At 52.1% G+C, this 19,599-nt stretch overlaps 1 protein-coding gene across 9 annotated transcripts; it reads right to left on the reverse strand.

Moving 5' to 3' along the window:
* Nucleotides 1–8,270: 8,270 nt before the first annotated feature.
* LOC134522698 (somatomedin-B and thrombospondin type-1 domain-containing protein-like) lies at nt 8,271–19,487 on the reverse strand. 9 transcript variants are annotated; one of them, XR_010073106.1, is made up of 9 exons: nt 18,968–19,487; nt 17,811–18,197; nt 17,052–17,182; nt 15,951–16,071; nt 15,581–15,860; nt 14,031–15,240; nt 10,815–13,359; nt 10,260–10,388; nt 8,271–9,114 (listed from the first exon to the last, which is right to left on the reverse strand). XR_010073106.1 is itself a non-coding variant. In XM_063350598.1 (6 exons), exons 1-5 carry the CDS (start codon nt 19,173–19,175, stop codon nt 15,966–15,968), a joined length of 747 nt encoding a protein of 248 aa, XP_063206668.1. In that variant the 5' UTR covers nt 19,176–19,487; the 3' UTR covers nt 15,728–15,860; nt 15,951–15,965. The 9 variants fall into 9 exon arrangements, 2 of the variants coding, with proteins under 2 accessions (XP_063206668.1, XP_063206669.1); XR_010073105.1 differs by having other exon boundaries at nt 10,815–10,911; nt 13,301–13,359; nt 14,031–15,860; XR_010073110.1 differs by having other exon boundaries at nt 14,031–16,071; nt 17,052–17,210; nt 17,811–17,901; nt 18,015–18,197.
* Between the last annotated feature and the right edge of the window lie 112 nt (nt 19,488–19,599).

Here is a 19,599-nt window from a genome sequence, read left to right on the forward strand (position 1 = left end):
ATCCCAGAGGCACGGTGGCTCACACGTGCAGGCGACGGAGGCAGAGAGCTCCTGGCGCTCTGTGCTGGTGGTGCGCTCTGTCGGGGATGGCTGGGAGGGATCCTTCCTTGCCGTGGGGACCGTCTGTGCCTTGCTGGAGGCACACGCCTGTGGAACCCCCTTTGTGTCACTCTTTGGCCAGCTCCAGCAGGCAGCCATGCCCAGGCAGGCCCCTGGGCCCAGCAGAGCCAGCTCCAGCCTCAGCCTCACTGGCCGAACCTGAGCCTGGCCCAGCCCATCCTCACCTCATGGGTCTCACCTGGGCTGCCTCAGCCCCAGCTGGAGCCCACTGGGAAGAGGGGCCATTGCCAAAGCCCCACAGCACATCACCCCCTCCCCTGAGCCTGTCCCCAGCAATGAGCTCTGCACCCTGCCGGCAGTTTCTTCCTTAACCTGCATAAGAGAACTCACCTGTGAGCTGGCTACGAGTCTCAGTGCCCAAATACAGCAGGACAGAAGGAGAAAAGGGAAGAAAAAAGCAGGAGGAAGAACACAGGGACGTGGAGAAGAGGTGTCGGACAGGAACCCAGGAAACGGGATGCTGCAATCAAGAGAGGGGGTAGAAGCAGGACAGCCATGAGAAGCAAAGCAAGACTGTGCGAAAAACAAGAGATAGAGAGACGGGGACCAGGAGAGAGAGGTGGAAGGGAGACAATTATGAAAAGTGACAGGGTACAAGAACAGGGGAAAGAAATTAAAATTAATTTGGGGAGACAGAGAGAGGGAAAAGCAGCAAGAAAATTTTAAAACTAACTGGGTTCAAGAAACCTAAGCAAGAATTTAAAAGAAAGGGATGGAAAGGGAGAAATAAAGTTTCAAAAGAGACTGGGTAAAAGAAACATAGTCAAGCAAGAAAAAACAAGGACCCGGAGCATAACAGAAGTAAGCTGTGGTGGATTGACCTTGGCTGGCCCCTGGGTGCCCACCCACCCCCTCTATCGCTGCCCTTCCTCAACGAGACAAGGGGAGAAGTTAAAATGAAAAAGCTTGTAGGTTGAGACAAGGACCAAGAGATCGCTCATAGCCACAAGAACAACACACTCGACTTGGGCAAATTCATTTAATTTATTGTCAATCAAATAACAAGAAATAAGAACAAATTTAAAAAACACCTTCCCACCACCCCTCTTTTTTTCTGGGATCATCTTCACTCACAACTTCCCTGCATCCTACCCCCGGACAACGCAGGGTGACAGGGAGCTGGGGTTGTGGTCAGTTCACCTCGCATTGTCTCTGCTGCTCCTTCCTCCTCACGCTCTTTTTCTGCTCCAACGGGAGGCCTCCACGGGTTGCAGGGACTCTCTGCTCCGCTCCCGGCCAGCGTCGCTGATGGTCTCGGCCTTGACCTGCGGCAGGTCGCTCTCTGAGCTGGCTGTGCCCAACATGGGGGGAGCTTCTGGTGTCTTCTCACACAAGCCACGCCTGCAGCCCCTGCCCCCGCAACTCAGCCAACAAAACCTTGTCGCTTAAACCCAATACAACAGCAATCTACTACAGGGCGGGGTGGGGGGGGTGTGAAAAAACAGGGAAAGGGAGCCACAGGGGAAAGAAGACAGCTATGGGCTACAGATCAGACAGGAGGAAGCAACAGGGAGCCAGACAGAGAGAACCATGAAGGCAAAAATTGGCTATGGGACAGATCTTTTAATACGATAACATCCTTTATATAATATAGTAGATACAGGTTTTTATTTTGAACTCCTTTTTATATACATACACTCATATTTTTCAATATGTATAAAAATGAGAAATTGTTCTTTTTTTCAATGCCTCATACCCATATATACAAGTTTTATTATTTTTTTTTAAATACACATCCCCCACAAGAATTTTCAGGCATTTTTTGGGCTGTGAACTGCCTCTTTAAGGGGGAACCCCATGTGACACACGCACACCCTCAAAAAGGTCTTGTTTCGCCTTAGAAATACCATCTGGAGTACAATTACAGCCTGACATTAAAAAAAATAAAAAAAACCACAACATACAAACATTACACCCCACACAAAGCAGCCTTAACATCTTTGTGATGCACTCTGCTTCACTACTGCTGAACAGCCCCTCCCACATAGCTCTGCTCATCCCAAAATAACCCCATTAATTAAAGAGCTGCCCACACAACCTGCTGATGGCTACTTGATGGGAGTTGTCTGTACCACCTTTGCCTCAACAGTCTAGGTAGATCAACAAACTAACCATAGACTCCTATTGATGTTCCGCCTACCCCAGAGTTTACATGACTGGGCAGAGCAGCTCCGAGCCAAACACACACAAGCACAGACCGACATTACACAGAACACTACAAACAATGCACCTCACAGATGAGGGAAAACTCTCAGCAAGAAGGATGACACCAACATAAGTGACTGTCGGGCAAGAAGACCTGCAAGACCACAATGGTGACAAGAGAAGGCTCTAGGGACACCCCAAGAAATGAGTACAATGTAATGGTCTGGGACAACAAGTGACTCGAACTGAGATGTACATCCAGGAAGCCTGGCTTCAAGACCTAAGAACTTAAGGATGCAGGGAAGAAGTCCCAGTCACTGAAAATGGATGGCTAGAGAACAGAGCTGCTCACGCAGCCAGGAACAATGCTGCAGTTGAGGACCACCCAGAAACTTCCAAGATGCAAGACCGATCCACTGTTTAAGCTTATAATGCAAGAAAAGTGGGGCCTGACTGGGGCAGTGCCGATGAGTACTGGCATTCAAGACTCTTGGGATGGTGCCTGAAGTACAGGCTGTGCTCCTCAAGTGTAAAGAGAGCATCGAGACCCAAGGAAGGTTTAAGACACAGAAGACAGACCACACAAACAACACAACAGATGCAGGCTGGAACCGCCCTGCCCGGCTCATGCTAGCATTGTGCTGAAGACTAACCTCCTCCCTTTACCTGCCCAAAGGGCACAGCTCCAGGACAGCCCTCTGCCCTTCTCTAACTTTAAGACGCCTCCCTGCAAGTCACAAACTTCTCCCCTCCCAGCCCCTCCCCAGCCCTGGCCACTCAACTTAGCTTTCAGAGGGCTGGAGGTCTTAAATCTGATGTCGACAAAAAAAAAAAAAAAAAAAAACACACAAACACACAGCACATCGACTATCTGGGATATTCCTGTAGTCACCAGGTTCCTCATCATCATCTACAATTAAAGAAAACCAAACAGTGACAGCAAGAAGTTTCAGAGAGGCCACCTCCAACCTCTTCCACAATTTCCCCTTCCTCAAAAGCACAATGGGATTCCACTCACCTGCTCCTTCCAGAGTCAAATGCTGTGGCCGTCATTGCTTGAGATACCAAGAAACAAAATTACTGTTGCACGTGTGAGAAATCACCAGCCACAAGCTCCTCCTCACTGCTGCCTTGGCTCACCTCTAATGCTCATCCAGTTCCAAAGATGGCTCACAGGGCACCTGCAAAACCAGAAGATAAATAATTAACCAGGTTGCCATATAATACTTCACTATTAAGACACCAATGTGGCCCACAACCGCCTCACCTTCTCAGCACGCTCATCAGCATGCGGCTTAGTCCCTCTGAGCCTGCGTCCTGCACCTGAAAAAAAAAAAAGCCAAAAGACATATGCTGACACACTGCCCGACACCTCAGCCTGCCTACAGCCATTCCTGTCTCCTACTCCTTTATCCTGGCCTCTCGCCCACCTGCCCTCCATGGTTTTGGGCTGCTGCTTTGAGGCTTACAGACTACCTGTAAAACAGACACAAAGGACACTAAAAACTTCACCCACAATATAACATCTGAGAAGAATTGCTGCTTCAGCCCACTAGTCATTGACCGCCTTGCCCGAGAGTCACATCCGGTGCCAATATCCTGCTTTACTCATCACTTCATACCTTCAAAATGAAAAAAAAAAAAAAAACCCACACCCCACCACCAAGCCATAATATAATGACATAGCCACCAGTCACATCTTCCCTCCAGCACTGTGAACTGACCCACCTTCTTACAGGGTCCCGCTTGCCTTCTCCATGACTCTTTGGTGCACATCTTGTCCCTCTGCATCTGAAAAAATTAGTAAACAAGTCACCCAGACGCTGATCAGTAGCTGAACAATTCCAGGGGTCTTGTTTCCATTTAGGAATATCATCTAGGCTCCAACTACAGCCTGCCATTAAAAAAATTGGACCCAACGTTAATCCCCACACATACAAGCCTTAACACCTTCAATCTGCTTCACTACTGCCAAACAGGCCCTCCCAGGAGGCTCCAGTCATCCCCATAAAACACTATGGACAATGGCTGCTTGATCCCAGATGAGTGTATAACCTTTGGCTAAACAGGCTTGGCAGATCAACATATTACCCATAGACTCTTATTGCTGTTCCACCTACCCCGACTCTACATCCCCAGGCAGGGCAGCTCCACACCAAACACACCCACGTGCAGCCGAACACCACACAGCACTATAGACAACAACGTGACTCCAAGATGAGAGAAAACTCTCCACAAGAAGAATGACTTTCAGACAAGAGACGCTGTTGGGCAAGAAGACCGATGGCCACAGCACAGACGTGAGGAGGTTCTGTGGCAAAGTCATAAAAATCATAAAAGAGTCAAATGTAACAGCCCATTCTAAGAAGTTCCTGTCAAAATGGAGATGACATATGTGCAGGAAGCCTGGCTTCAAGACCTGAGAATGTAAGGATGCAGGGAAGAAATCCCAGTCCATAAAAGCAGATGGCTAGAGCTGCTATAGCTCAGAGAACAGAGCTGCTCATGCAGCCATGAACGATGCTGCAGAAGAGGACCATCCAGAAACTTCCGAGAGGCAAGTCCAATCTGCACTTTAAAATTGTTATGCAAGAAAAGAAGTGCCCATTGGGCGGTCTGCCAATTAGCACAGGCATTCGAGACTCTACAGGGGCTGCCCAAGGCACATGCTGTGCCCCTTGAGTGCAAAGAGAAACGAGGACATCAAAACCTAAGGAAAGTCCCAAGACACAGAAGACAGAGCACACAAACTACACAACAACAGACACAGGCCAGAACTGCCCTGCCCAGCACACACTAGCTTTGTACTGAAGAGTAACCCACTCTACCTACTCAGAGGAGACTCCTCCTGGATAGCCCTCTGCTCTAGCCTGACTTTAAAACTCCTCCCTGAAACTGTCAACCTTGGCCCCCTTCCAGCACCTGTGCCTCTACTTAGCTTTCAGACAGCCAGGGGTCTGAATTCATCCTTGACAAAAAACCCACAACAAAGAGCTAACTGATGTGTTCCTACAGTCACCAGGTTCCTCTTCATCTGTAAAACAAAAAGAAACCATGGCTCCAGCAGAGACCACCCTGATAGTAGAGGCCAACCTCTTCTACGGCACCCTCATCCTCAGAGGTGCCATGGCAATCCGCTCACCTGTTTCACACCGATTCCAGAGTCAGAGGCTGCAGCAACAATTATTTATGACACCTAAGATACCAACAAACACAAAATTACCATTGCATTTCTGTGAAATCACCAGTCCCATGCTCCTCCTCAATACTATCCAGCTCACCTCAAATGCAGGGGACAAGACCAGACCAGACCCTCTTGACACCCAAATCCAAGTGCAAAACCAATATGACAAAGACTGATGAACCTGCCTCCATTTCCTAGCCAACCCCCAGCACCAAAACTTTAGAAACCCCTTCTCTCTCCTCAACTGTCAGGGAAGGACCCCCACTTCTTCTTGACAGCTCCCATTCTATATTTGCAACCCTGAAACCCCTGTGTCAGCCACTCCGCAGGAGCTGCTCTTCTGAGCCATGCCCTGTGTTCAGCAGGTACCTCCTATCTTCTGTCTTCCCACAGACTCTGGGCTCTGCTATAGACCCACAAAATAAGTAATGCCCTGACACAATCTACAAGGGGCCTGCTGCAAGCTGCAAAAACTCTAGGGACACCACGGCACTCTTTGGGCAATGGGGAAAGGTGATGAGCCATGCCATACCCTGAATGACACTATGCCTTACATCCCTGCTGCTTTATTGAGAAGTGCTAAAGTACAATATGCAGATGCATACAAAATGCTCACCCTAACCCCTACAACATAATCTCATCATCAACCTAATTAAGAGAAACAAGAGCAGCAACTCACACAGCATACTGCAAAACTGGTGGAAAAAACCATAGGCCCATCTTCAATAAAGTCAGGAATTCTAGGAAAATGCAGCACTCCTAGAATAAAGAAAAGCACACTATTAAACCATCTGGGCATCCCCTAAACACTCATCACAAAGTTACTGACCTGAAAAAAAGGAAACAAGCTGCATACCAGTCAACTTTCTACTATACAGGTCCTGAAGGTCTTAGCTCAGCCTTCTTAACTCTGTCTCCCTAAATACCAAAACATGCCTGCCCCAAAGCTGCAGCCAAGTGAAGGACCAGCAGAGCACCAACCCCAGAGGAGCCCAGCAGCAGAACAAGCTCCTGAGCGCAGCCTGTGGCTCATACACCCCGGGCCCCGCCCACTGCCACCGGGCCCCGCCCACCGCCCTTCCCACAATCCCCTGGAGAAAGGGGCGGGGCCAACCCCCAGAAGACAAAAAGGTGGCCACAGGAGCAGCAACTCCTTTTCTTATGCCTTAAGTTCCTAGCAGGCAAAGCAACAATCACTTTTGGTTCCATTGGGCATTTGCCTCTGGTGATTCTCTTACTGCTTTTGTTTGAGTTCTGTCTAGTTGTTACTGTAGAGAAGAGAATTCTGCAGCCGTCACCTTATTTTTTGCGATCTTCAGATATTTTCGTGGTTAATTGTTAATCGTGTTTTATGGTTTTAGAAGAGTGCTGGAAGCAGGTGATTTCCAGAAGACTGATGAGATCTTCCTGGATCCTGGAGGACTAAAGTGCCATAGAGAGGCGCGTCGGCTGACTGCGCGGCGCCCTGGAGGACTAAAGCGCCATAGAGAGGCGCGTCGGCTGACTGAGGGGCGCCCTGGAGGACTAAAGTGCCATAGAGAGGCGCGTCGGCTGACTGAGGGGCGCCCTGGAGGACTAAAGTGCCATAGAGAGGCGCGTCGGCTGACTGCGCGGCGCCCTGGAGGACTAAAGCGCCATAGAGAGGCGCGTCGGCTGACTGAGGGGCGCCCTGGAGGACTAAAGTGCCATAGAGAGGCGCGTCGGCTGACTGAGGGGCGCCCTGGAGGACTAAAGTGCCATAGAGAGGCGCGTCGGCTGACTGAGGGGCGCCCTGGAGGACTAAAGTGCCATAGAGAGGCGCGTCGGCTGACTGAGGGGCGCCCTGGAGGACTAAAGTGCCATAGAGAAGCGCGTCGGCTGACTGAGGGGCGCCCTGGAGGACTAAAGTGCCATAGAGAGGCGCGTCGGCTGACTGCGCGGCACCCTGGAGGACTAAAGCGCCATAGAGAGGCGCGTCGGCTGACTGAGGGGCGCCCTGGAGGACTAAAGTGCCATAGAGAGGCGCGTCGGCTGACTGAGGGGCGCCCTGGAGGACTAAAGCGCCATAGAGAGGCGCGTCGGCTGACTGAGCGCCGTCCTGGAGGACTAAAGCGCCATAGAGAGGCGCGTCGGCTGACTGCGCGGCGCCCTGGAGGACTAAAGTGCCATAGAGAGGCGCGTCGGCTGACTGCGCGGCGCCCTGGAGGACTAAAGCGCCATAGAGAGGCGCGTCGGCTGACTGCGCGGCGCCCTGGAGGACTAAAGTGCCATAGAGAAGCGCGTCGGCTGACTGAGGGGCCACGGAAATGGACACCCGGAAAACTGCCGGGCACTGCCGGGGACGCGGTAACGCGTAAGTGCCGATACTGGAGCGCCGACGGCCGCTCTCGAGGCCGGGCGGCGGCACCGATCCCGCTCGAGGCGGCGGGCAGCTGGACGGAGTCCCGGCGGTCCTGGTTCGCCCTCTGACCGCCGCGCTCTCGAGACCGCTTTCCGCGAAGCCGCGCATGCGCACGAGCTGCGGAACCAACGCACAGCGCCGCCGGGGGCGGGGCCACAGCGCACGGAGGAGCGCACACCTGCAGGACCCGCCTTGAGCCGCCGGGCGGCAGCACCCCCTCAGTTATTTATACAGTATCTATTTAGGGAATTTATATCACCTGTTTGCACTTATGTAGAAAATATGCTTACACTTATACATTAACATTTATGATACAGAATATCTATTTAGACTGTCTGCTTACACATCTATTTTGACACTAATATCTCTTTATAAATACATTTTTTTAAATGTTTTTATATTCTAGGATCTTTTGTATAACAGAAGCACAGAATCATAGAATCCTTAGACATAGAGGTTTTTATTTTGAACTTATTTTACATACATAATATTATTTCTCAAAATATATATTTCTCATATATAAATGACAGACTGTTCTCTATTTCAATGCCTCACGCCCATAGTTACAGGTTTTCACATTTTTTAAGGCATCCCAAGATTTTCAGACTTTTTGGGGCTGTGAACCACCTCTTTTGGGACACCCTCACGTAACCCCACGTTCCCCACTCACCTGCTCCTCCGCTGCATCATTGCTGTCCCAATGACATCGAGGTACCCCAAATGACATCATCGCAACCCTGAGACACACAGACGTCCTTCTATTCACCCAAAAAAAATGCCCAAAACACCCAGACCCAGGGCTGGCCCCTTCCCCTCAGGTAGGCTCTGCCACCGGCTGCAAACCTGGGCTGGGGCATCTCTCGAGTAGCAGGAGACGCCTACGACGAGGCACCTGGAAAACAAAAATCCCCAATTATAGCTCAGCATTTTAAAAAATAACCCGGAAGGGACTTGAGGAATTCCGTCAGGCCGAGGGATGGGACAGGAGCTGAGCTACAGGAGGATTCTGGGGAAAACAGCTCAGCTCCAAACACGGCACAACCTGCAAAAGCCAGGATGCCATTACGTTCTTAGCGTAAGGGCGAACACTCTGGCCGGCGCTGGGAAACGCCTGGCCCCTTCCTCCCAGTGCAGCTGCAGGGAGATCACCCAGCAGGGTGGCAGGAGCAGGCTGCGCTGTAACACCAGAATCGATGCTGACAGACCCACCGCCGCAGGTACAGCCCTCACGCTGCCGCTGCCCACCTCGCTCGCTGGGTCAATGCAGCCGAGAAGGAAGGGTAAACTGTGAACAGCAAAAGGAACAATAAAGAACAAAGCTCGGTCATTCATGTTATGCTGAAAAGGTGTGCCTACATTTACATACACTCATTAAAAATAATTGTACTGTAGAAGTATTTGACTTTCCTCTGGCACTAATTTTGCTCGCACAGCTATGAATTGATACCATTACATTATCTCTCTCCAAAATACATAGCTATAATTTGACTATAGGTTTTTTGTGTGCTACACAAGGAGGAGGGACGTCTGGCCAGCTGCACTGCCCAGGAGAGATGCTACTGGACTGCTGAGGAAACAGGCCACTGAAAGCCAGACAGAAATAAAGTGCTTCAGAGCACACCGTCTAAATAGCAGGAAAAAAACCCAACGTTATATTCAGTTGCCTCTCTTTTTAAAGCATTAGAACAAATACGTATCTGGTTAAGGACATCTCCTAAATTGTATGCTACAGCTATACAGGCAGTTGCAGTTTAAACCATGCAAGCCAGTTTGCAAATCATAAAAATTTAACTTTTTTTTTTTATACGGTTTCATTTAGCACAGAAAAATCAGTGAGATAAAAGATCCCCCCAAACGGTTTTACCTTTGCAGGGGAAGGGGGAAATCAAATCTACATTGTATGCTACAGCTATACTGGCAGTTGCAGTTTAAACCATGCAAGTCAGTTTGCAGATCATACAATTTTAACTTTTTTGGTTTTCAAAGTTCCATTTAGCGCAGAAAACCCAGTGAGATAAAAGATCCCCCATACGGTTTTACGGGGCGGGGAGGGGGGGGATCAAATCCCCGGCGCTGCAATCCATCAGGCTACTAAAAAAGACCGGCAGATTGGCTAATGCTTTTGGCTGTGTTGAACATGCAGAGGAATGTGTTTTTATGGTATCTCGACTGTTACAACCGAGAACCCAAAGACCGGCGATGCCACCAAACTGTTGGAAAATGTGCTGTGCTTGGGCCTTTGGAAGGAAATTTTTTTTCTTTTCCTTTTTTAGAAGGGAGCACAAAGGCTTGTTGCTGATAGGAATTCCATGAAATGCAACTGCTTTGAATGAACAACAGTCCCATTTTGGAAAAACCTCTTTCCAAGCAAAGTCAAAATGACACGCTGCAGGTTACAGACAAAGGACGTTATTGGAAGCCACAACTCACCAAAACCACATCAGGACTCGCCATCAGCAGTTATGAGGCTGCTGATGCTTCGTGTCAAAGCCTGGAAAACATGCAGAAGCGATGCCGATTTGTCCTGTTTTGTCCGTGTCTCTTCTTTGACCTGGATTGCTTTTAGGGCAGAGGCCGGTATCTCAGTAAGGTTTTTGAGTACCACCATAAGATATTTTTAAAATTTATTGACTGAAAAAGCATTAAGCTTTTATCACAAAAACAAAGTCTGCTTCTTCTGAACACGTGAACTCTTACGAACGGTTTCTTCCCTCTTCTAGTACAAAATTATTTTCACAGTATCATTTAACAGTAAGCACACAGAAAGAGAACATTATGCTCTCAGGAAGAGAAAAATAAACAGAGGGAAGTAAGCTTTGCACAGGCATAACATGCTCCAGAACAGACCTTATTTTACTTTTAGGATTTTGTTAAAATATTTCATAGAAGAACTACAGAAGGAGAGCTGGCACCTCCTTCGTGTTAACTTCAAAGTCTACACGACAAGGACCTTAGGAATAAAGCAAACGCGCATCGGAGACGTACCACATACTCGCAGAGCACTCCGGATCCTTTCCATCTGTCCTGTACTGTCGTGGCAGAAGAAAGGGCGACCGCAGAAGAAACGCTGGCAGTTGACGTTCTGCCAAGAGAGGAAAAAACCCTTTAGCGTAAAGCTGGTTAGGAATCTAAAGCTCCCCTCTTTTGTGGAGGTTTGCAAGGACTACAGCCAAGCGGAGGAAAAAGTATTTGGCTTCATCTCTAGCACAGTTGTTGATACGGGACACTAGAGCTTTTGCATTTTTCAGACAAACCTGTCTTTTTTTGACTCACTGGCAGCTTTAGTTGCCCTAGAGCCACTTTCCCAGATACACGCAGAGACACACTGCGACAGACACAGGCGTCTATGCACATTTTCTTCAGCCTACATAGAGACAGGGTTTCCTCACCCTACACATCCCAAGTTAAAGGCTACAGCAACCTACCTCTCCTTCTAAACTGCCTCCTTGCAAAAAAACAGTGATTTCTTTCCAGGCCGTTTTTCCCAACAGTCAAGATCTTTTCAAACTGCCATTGTGCCACCAAACCTGCTCAGGGTCCCTCGCAGCTTTTGGATGCCCTTGGATTTACCGGGCACACGCTCACTTCCACCTCCCAGCAGCAAAAGCACAGCACGCTCTCAGACCAGACTGCAACCCTGCGGGTGCCCGCGCACACCCGGCTGCTTTGATGAGGAGCCCCTGAGCGTCCCAGTGAGCGCAGGCTGCACGCCCAAGGTCAGCTTCACCTGCACCCATTTCAGGGCATGTGGTTTCTGAAACTGCGAACTGAAAACCGCACCTTGACACTTGGCCACAGCAGAAGTGATCCACAACGAGAACTCCACAAAAACCTAGCAACGCAAATTGCAAACCCGCATCAAGGGAGAAAAATAAAACAGCTTCACCTGGTGCACAGGAAAGCAGCAGAGGGAGAAAAGGGTCAGCGTTCATAGCCCTTACAGAAAACAGGCATTCTTCTTCCACTCCTAAACCCGTCTGTTGGGTCTAAATATCGAGTGCTACCGTAGCCATACTGAGAGTAGGGAACAACAGCCCTGCCACCGGACATTTACGGAGCAGGACACACAGACAGAGGGACTTCTTTCGCCACACATAACCCTGAATTTCCTGAAAGTTTATGTTTACCAAAAACAGTCACTTGGAACATACTGCCAAACAACATTTGGCAATTAAACTTTGACGTGTTGGAGACACACAATTTTGGGGGAACTTGCGATTTGCTTCCTGCTGCAGCTGTTCTTCTTCCTTCAGAAATTCTACTTGTAGCCAAGTTATTCACTACCGGTTCAAGCACTTACCTTCCTGGTATTACCAGCACTTTTACACAGGCAAGTCGCTTAATTGCTCTTCTAAAATTATCCAAGTGAAAGTTGTAGCCACGAAAGAGGAGAGACAAAGAAAAGGAGAGATCAGGCAGCAAGAGAGCTCTGCAGGCTGACACCTGCAGTCAACATCACACTGTTTTTGAAAGCGCACACACACACCCCACCCCCACAAAAGAAAACAAACAGACAAAAACCCCAGGACCTTGCATCTTTTTTGTCTGGCAGAGATCATCCCTGTCTCAGCATATTGTCCTGTCAGCGCATCCCAATGACATTTGCATGTGACAAAGACGTGTTCAGAAATAGTCCAGATCTCTAAGAGCAGTGTCATTTTTCTGGTTTTAATAAGCACAACTCAATTTTAGTCACTGGCACGTCTGGGAGGAAACTAATTAACTTTTAAATGTAGCCTCCCCTTGTGGGGGAAAAATGTGTTAAAGACTGAAAAAAAAGAAATATGATTCAGAGCTCCCACCATGAGGGAGCTGCATGGATATTAACAAAAGTGAAGACCAACAGCAGCAACATCAAGTGAAATTTGGCTTTAATTCTGATCATGACCCTCTAAGTCTACACCTCAGTCCTACGAGGGACCAGTCCTTTTCTGGAAGGACAAACTTTTTTTACTTAAAAGTCTTAGAATAAAGGCTCCACGGAACAATGTGGATTGAGACACAGAAAAACATTAACACTCCAATAAAAAAAATAAAAATAAAAATCAAATGACACACCAGTTTCCATCACGTTTCGTTCATTACATTTCCACTGGCATCTAGGTGCTCAAACATTAACTATAATGACACCACAGACTAGTAAAAATTTAGTTATGCACAAAAAATAAAAGGCTGTTTCCAAGTCGCCCATAAAATAAGTATGAACAAACAGAAGAGAAACGCTTGACCCTAACAAAGGTAACAGGCAGTTCTTAATTTATCCTAGATAAAAGTTCGGGTTTTGACCCCAAAGGAAAACATTCCTAACTGCCAAGGGACCAACTCAGGCAGGAAGCACGCTCCGTTAACTGCAACTCCTCATCAGCTTTTCTGCAGTACCAGCAAATTTGCTTTTTCTGCGGCTTTGACATGGAGTACCTGTAGCGTCCCTGAACTTGCAAACGTGCCTCCCCACTCCCCCCTGCCACTACCTGAGCAGCAAGCGGAATCAACAGAGCAGGATTTTCTTCCCGTGCCACTGAAGGTGACCCTGGGAAAAGAAAAGCAGAGAAATAAGCCTGTTTGTTTGTCACACCCAGCCAACGGGAACAAGCTGGGGGACCCGCAACCCACTGCCGCCCTCGGGAGCGGGGCCGGGATGGACCCTCCATGCAGACAGAGGCACCTGGCGTGGATTTCACCTTGAGCCCTGTTCCTGAGACCAAAGCCACACAACTCCCTGCTTCTGAGCCCCAAAACCAGCACCACGAGCCTGTTTGCCAGCGCCGGGAGCAGGAGACCTGGACTCCGTGCCGGGGCCCAAACCAGCTCCCCCTCTCTGCTTCCTCACCCACTCTGCAGCCCCCCTAGGCGACGCTGAGAGCCAGGGGAAGCGCAGCCTTCCCACAGCGCGGCACCCCCAGGACCCTACGGGCAGTCTGGGGGAGCGCTGGGAAACTGCAGAGGCGCTGCGGAACCGCGTCTCTGCGGGGCGACACCAGCACGGCCCAAGCACCGCTTTCTTACCGCCGTGCCGGGCTTTATTTCGCCGGCATCGCCAGCACCGCCCCTCAAACCCGCCAGGCCGAAGGGACCCCGCGGGGAGCCGGGCCCAGCCACCCCCCTCCGACCCGTCAGTGTTCCCCCTCAGGCCCCCCGCTCCCCCAGCCCCACTGAGGGCCCCCCCATCCTCCCTCATCACCGCTCAGGCTCCCCGCTCACCTTGACGCGGTCCAACTGCTTCACAATGGTCTGGCGGCGGCTGGCCAGCATTTTCCCCCAGGCCCCTCCGCTTCCGGAGCGCCCCGTCCCGCCCACGCCGCGCACCCACTGGCCACTGCCCCGCCGCCCGCCAACCTCCTTGGGCATCCCCGCTCCATTGGCCCGTCTCCGTAGTCAATCCCTACCACGCCCCACCCCCGCGAGGTGATCAGACCAATGGAAGAGCGGCGAGGCGATCCTACCAATGGGAGCGCGGCGCCCGCGCTGTGATTGGTCCACCCTCCCGCCCATCCGTACGGGAGCCGTTGCCATGGTGAAGACGCCCAGGCGGGGACGAGGGGCCGTCGCTGTGGCAACGGGGCCGTGCGGCCGGGCCCGCCGGAGGGAAATTCACCCAAACCCGGCTTTTTCCTCTTTAAAAGTTTTATAGATTTGTGTGCGGCAGCACAAAATAAACCCGTTGCGCGGCCTTGTCCCCCCGCAGCGCTCTCTGGGGTCCGGCACTTCGAGGGCGGGCGGGCCTCCCGCAGTTCGGGTGCGTGTGGCAAAGCACCTGCGCGGCGGGGCGGGGCCGAGAGGAGGCGGGAGTCGTGGCCATGCAGAGGGCGGGTCCGAGGGGAGCGGGAGGCGGGGCCAGGGCGGGCGGGGAGGCGCCTATTTTAAGGGAGAGTCAACGGCCTTCGAGGCCCAGCTTGCGTGGAGTACCTGTGGCGTCCCTGAACGGCAGGGCTTGGAGCGGGCCTGGGGCTATGGGACAGGCACGTTCCCCATTGCAGGGGCGGGGAGAGCCTGCTCCACCCCCCCCGGGGATGGGCACTGGCAGCCCACCTGCAGCCAGGGTCCCATAAGAGGAGGCTGGGAGGGCAGTGCCATGAGCTGCCCTCTCCCACCTCCTTTCCCAGACCAGGAGCTGTGCCCACCTTGGTCTTTCTGCTGCCTGCCCGTGGGCTTTTGGCTAGCCCGGCGCGGGCCAGCCCTGGCCCAGTGGGTCATCCCACCAAGCCTCATGGATAGATACTCGTGGTGCGGGCACAGCAGCCCTCTGCTGCCACCCACATCTCCTCTGGCCTGTTCCCTGGGGGTCTTCAATGGCTCAGAACTCCCCTGATGTCTCGGCTGTGGCAGCATGGGGCTCAGGCACTGCTGTTCACTGGAGGCGGCCGTGTCTGAATAAAGGTGATCCCTGCAGGATGAGCACCGGGTGCCGTGCCTGGCATGGGTGGGGGTGAAGTCAGCCAGGGGGTGGTTTGGGGATGCAGGCAGGTGCTGCAGCCACCAGCACAGTGTCTTGGCTGTGCGTAACTCTGGCCAAGGCTGGAGCAGGGACCCCACCAGCAAGGCCACATCACGTCAGGCAAGAAGTGGGGAATAGCACCAGCACAGCCCAGCATCACCCAGCCCAGTCCCGCTCCCTCCAGTGCGGTGGCCTAGGCCTGCAGCTGTACCCGGACACGCACCAGCACCATCACCCACATGCAGACCTTGGGTGCCTACATTTAATTTCTCTCTGGAAACCACAGTATGCAGCCACGCTGCCCTCCATGGCTCACCCCATACTGCAGTCGGGCCAGCCTGAACACACAGAGGGAGGATGCTCCTACCAATGGCAGCTCGTTGCTGAGCATGACATCATCGTGTCGTCCTCCCATATCACTGCTGCATCATCATCTCACATAGATTTAACCTCAGCACGATGTTCTTCCTCCATTAATCACCATACTTTAGCGATTCCCTTATTTTTAATCTTTATAAGCAGGGTTTTCTTCCCATTCTTCAACAAAATACTTAATGGAAAACATGGGGAGTCAGCTCCACGGGTGAGTGGCAAGCCTGCAGAAGGGTGAAATTAAAAAAGACACCGTGTTTTTATTTCATTCTCCCTCCCCAGATAGGTGCAGTGGTGGGGAGGGCTCAGCTCACCTTCTTTGGGGGATACTACACAAAGATGAGAGCTGGTGGGGGGCAGACACAGACCTCCTGCAGCCCCTCCTGCACCCACGAGCCCTGGCACCCTGCCACGGAAGCAGCCACCCAAAATGTCCTGGAAGGGAAAGCCAGTGAGAGCTGGGGCATGTGGTGAATAATTCAAGATAATTTTAAAAAATTATATATAGTTAGATGTATATAATAACATATCTAGGCAGTTGGACTAGATTATCATTGTAGGTCTCATCTAACTGAAATATTCTATTCTATATGAACATATTTGGGAGGGCGGTGATTCTCCCCCTCTACTCCACTCTGGTGTGAGACCCCACCTGGAGTACTGCGTCCAATTCTGGAGCTCCTACTACAAGAAAGATATGGACGTGCTGGAACGTGTCCAGAGAAGGGCCACGAGGATGATCAGAGGGCTGGAGCACCTCTCCTGTGAGGACAGACTGAGGGAGTTGGGGTTGTTCAGTCTGGAGAAAAGAAGGCTCCGAGGAGACCTTATAGTGGCCTACCAGTATCTTAAGGGGGCCTTCAAGAAAGCTGAGTAGGGACTTTTTGGGATGTCGGGTAATGGTAGGACTAGAGGGAATGGATTAAAACTAGAGATGGGTCGATTCAGACTGGACGTTAGGAAGAAGTTCTCCACCATGAGGGTGCTGAGACTCTGGAACAGGTTGCCCAGAGAGGTGGTGGAAGTCCCATCCCTGGAAGTTTTTAAGGCCAGGTTGGATGGGGCTCTGAGCAACCTGATCTAGTGGGAGATGTCCCTGCCCATGGCAGGGTGGGTGGAACTAGATGATATTTAAGGTCCCTTCCAACCCTAACAGTTCTATGATTCTATATATTAGTGATGTATAGCACATATAATACACCATAATATTGTAAGATAAATCAATAATATTATCCTATAATATTATGGCATATTATTATAATATGGCATATTATTAGTTTTTTATATAAATATATTATATTTATAATTAAGAATATAAAAGGAAGATGCCTTAGGGGCACGGAGAGATGCTCTTCCAAGGGGGAATATGTCCCTTCATAGGCACCTCACCCCCTCCCTCCCAAATTACCAGCTACCTGGCTCCTTGCAGCCCATGTCCGGTGCAATGAGGACGGCGGTGGGATGTTTCTCCCCGGCACTTGACACACACCCGCTTGTCCCGGTGCAGCCGGCGGGTCCAGGCCTGCCCACGGCAGGGGGGCCTTACCTGCGTCAGGCGGAAATAGCTGCAGTAGCTGGGGAGGGGAGGAAAAAAGAGGGAAAAAGGGGGGGAAAGTGGAGGGGGAAAGGGGGAAAATGGTGGTTGGAGGGTAGGGCAGAGGTCATAGTGTTTTCTCAATGGATGGGAGGGTATAAAGGGGTGATGGGTTTGGGGGTGCAAAGGGAACATGATTTCAGGGAGAAGGAGGTGGAAGAGGCTCTTGGGGGGCTGCAAAGGGGCTACAGCTCTAGGAGGGGGTGCCAAGGGGCTACGGTTTTGTGTGGGTTGCAAAAGGGCCATGGTTTGGCGGGGGAGCACAGGGGGAAGGATAATGGCTCTTAGGGAGGAGGGATGTGCAAAGGGGCCATGGCTTTGTATGGGGGTGCAATGGGGCTATGGGTCTGGGGCGGGGTGCAAAGGGGCAACAGCTTTTAGGGGAGTGCAAAGGGATCATGGTTTGGGGCGGTGGGAAGTGTAATGGCTCTGGGGGGGCATCCACAGCTCTAAGAGGGAGGTGCAAAGGGGCCATAGTTTTGTAGGGGCGTGCAAAGGGGCCATGGCTGTAGGGGGTGTGTGCAGAAGTCACAGCTTCAGGAAAGGGGGGAGTACAGAGAGGCCTCAGCCCCACACCCACCCAGACAGTTCCTCCGGCAGCAGCTGCCCATCTCTCCGCCAGGGATCCCTGAAGTCCTGGCTGATGGAGTCAGGTAATATCTTGGCCACTTCTGGCAGAGGAGCAGCCAGGGTGGGGGACATGGATGGTTAAAGACACCACGGGATGGGCAGCAGGGACAGTCACGCACAAGGGAGGTGGCCATCCCTGTGGGACCCGCGTTACCTTTGGCTGTCTCACAGGTTGGGTGCTCGCCCAGGCAGCCACGGCGCTGCTTGAGGTCGGGACAGGGCTCTCCTCCGTGCCGGGGCGGGACGGTGACCTGGCGGCTGCGGGCCTTGCTGCCAACCCCACACAGGGAGCTGCACCTGCTCCACCGCCCCCAGGGCCCCACCGCACAGCCCACCACTACCAGCAGGCCAGGGGAGCGGAGAGGGAAGAGAGAGCTTCAATGGCATGAAAAATGGAAAGAGGACAGGGGAGGCACAGCACAGGGGACGGGGAGAGAGGGAAAGGGTCAGGGTGACCCTGGCAGCCCCTCTCCCCTGCCCTACCAGCACAGTGGCATTGTGCACTGCTTCCGCAGAACTTTATCCCTGCACTGCTACCGCAGCTCTGCATTGCGCTGAGCTGGGACCTCGCTAATCTACCCAGAGATTAGGGAAGGCTGACTGCTGCAATTGTCCCAGGGGCCGCGGCGCACACGATCCTGGGTTTGGGTCCCCAGGGTGGGCTGGGTCTGCACCCCCTAAGCCCACACTCTCTGTTTGTCACCCCCAGTGCAGCCCCTGGTTCCTGCGTCCCTGTGCAAGGCGCTGCCAGCAGCAGTAGCAGGGGTGGCACCATGGCTCATCCCGCTCAGGTTCCACACTGACAATTTAGGCTTGCAGTGACAGTGCCACTGTCATCTGCAGACCAGAGGCCACCCCTGCGGGCTCTCTTACTGCACTGGGAGGAGCCAGATGTTCAGCATGGAAAAAAGTGGAAAATCGGGATATTACTCCAAATCCAGCCCAGCCGGCCTCCCCAGAAGCATCCTGTTACTGCTTAAAGTACAGGGCTAACAGATAACAGCAAACACCTGCCACCAAAAGCACCAGGCCCAGGCTAGCAACCCCAGCCCCAGGGCTTGCCCCCAGCATGGGGTCCAGCTAGTGCCATCCCATCACGACACTCACCGGCATGGCGGCACACAGCACGGTAGTCCTCACAGCAGTCACCTGTCCTCTCGCAGTACGAGTCGCAGTAGCAGCGTGCCGTATGGCTGCCTGAGGCCCAGCAGGTGTTGTTCCTGCCTGGGCAGCACTGGTGCCAGCAGCCGCCCGCAGCACCTGCCAGGTAGCCGGTGGCCAGCAGCCAGCCCCCGCAGAGCAGCAGGCCCCACATGGCACTGGGTGCTCACAAGCCCCCAAAGGACGGCTTTCCCCCCACACTGGCAAACACTGGGCGAGGAGAGAGGGCTGCGGCAGCATCAGCACTGGGAGCCCTGTTTGCACCGCCCCTGGGCTGGGCAGTGGGACAAAGCCCGTTCCCTTCTGCTCCACCGCCCCTCGCCATCCTGGCTCTTCCCTCTGTGGCCAGGGTAAGGAGTTAATAAAATTAACTGGGATGGTTAATAAAACACTGTGCATGGGATAATGCAACCCCAGAGCTGCCCAGGAGCATCTGTGAACGGGCACTGCTGGGTTGATGCCGACACTCTCCCAGGAACACCAGCTCAGCCTCGGAGGACAGTAGGATTTGGGCGCAATAGGGGACCCCATCCCCAATCCCCACCCACACTGCAGGAGCCACTCACTGCCCACTCAGC

The sequence above is a fragment of the Chroicocephalus ridibundus genome, chromosome 13 (genome assembly GCF_963924245.1).
Source record: "Chroicocephalus ridibundus chromosome 13, bChrRid1.1, whole genome shotgun sequence".
NCBI lineage: Eukaryota > Metazoa > Chordata > Aves > Charadriiformes > Laridae > Chroicocephalus > Chroicocephalus ridibundus.

Excerpts from the sequence above, each read along its gene's own strand:
- LOC134522698 (XM_063350598.1), bottom strand. The coding sequence starts at position 19,175 with ATGTGGGGCCTGCTGCTCTGCGGGGGCTGGCTGCTGGCCACCGGCTAC. Across the intron at positions 18,198-18,967 it reads TGCTGTGTGCCGCCATGCCG|TGGTGGGCTGTGCGGTGGGG; the intron begins GTGAGTGTCGTG and ends GCCTGCTGGTAG. Across the intron at positions 17,902-18,014 it reads AACCTGTGAGACAGCCAAAG|AAGTGGCCAAGATATTACCT; the intron begins GTAACGCGGGTC and ends CTCCTCTGCCAG.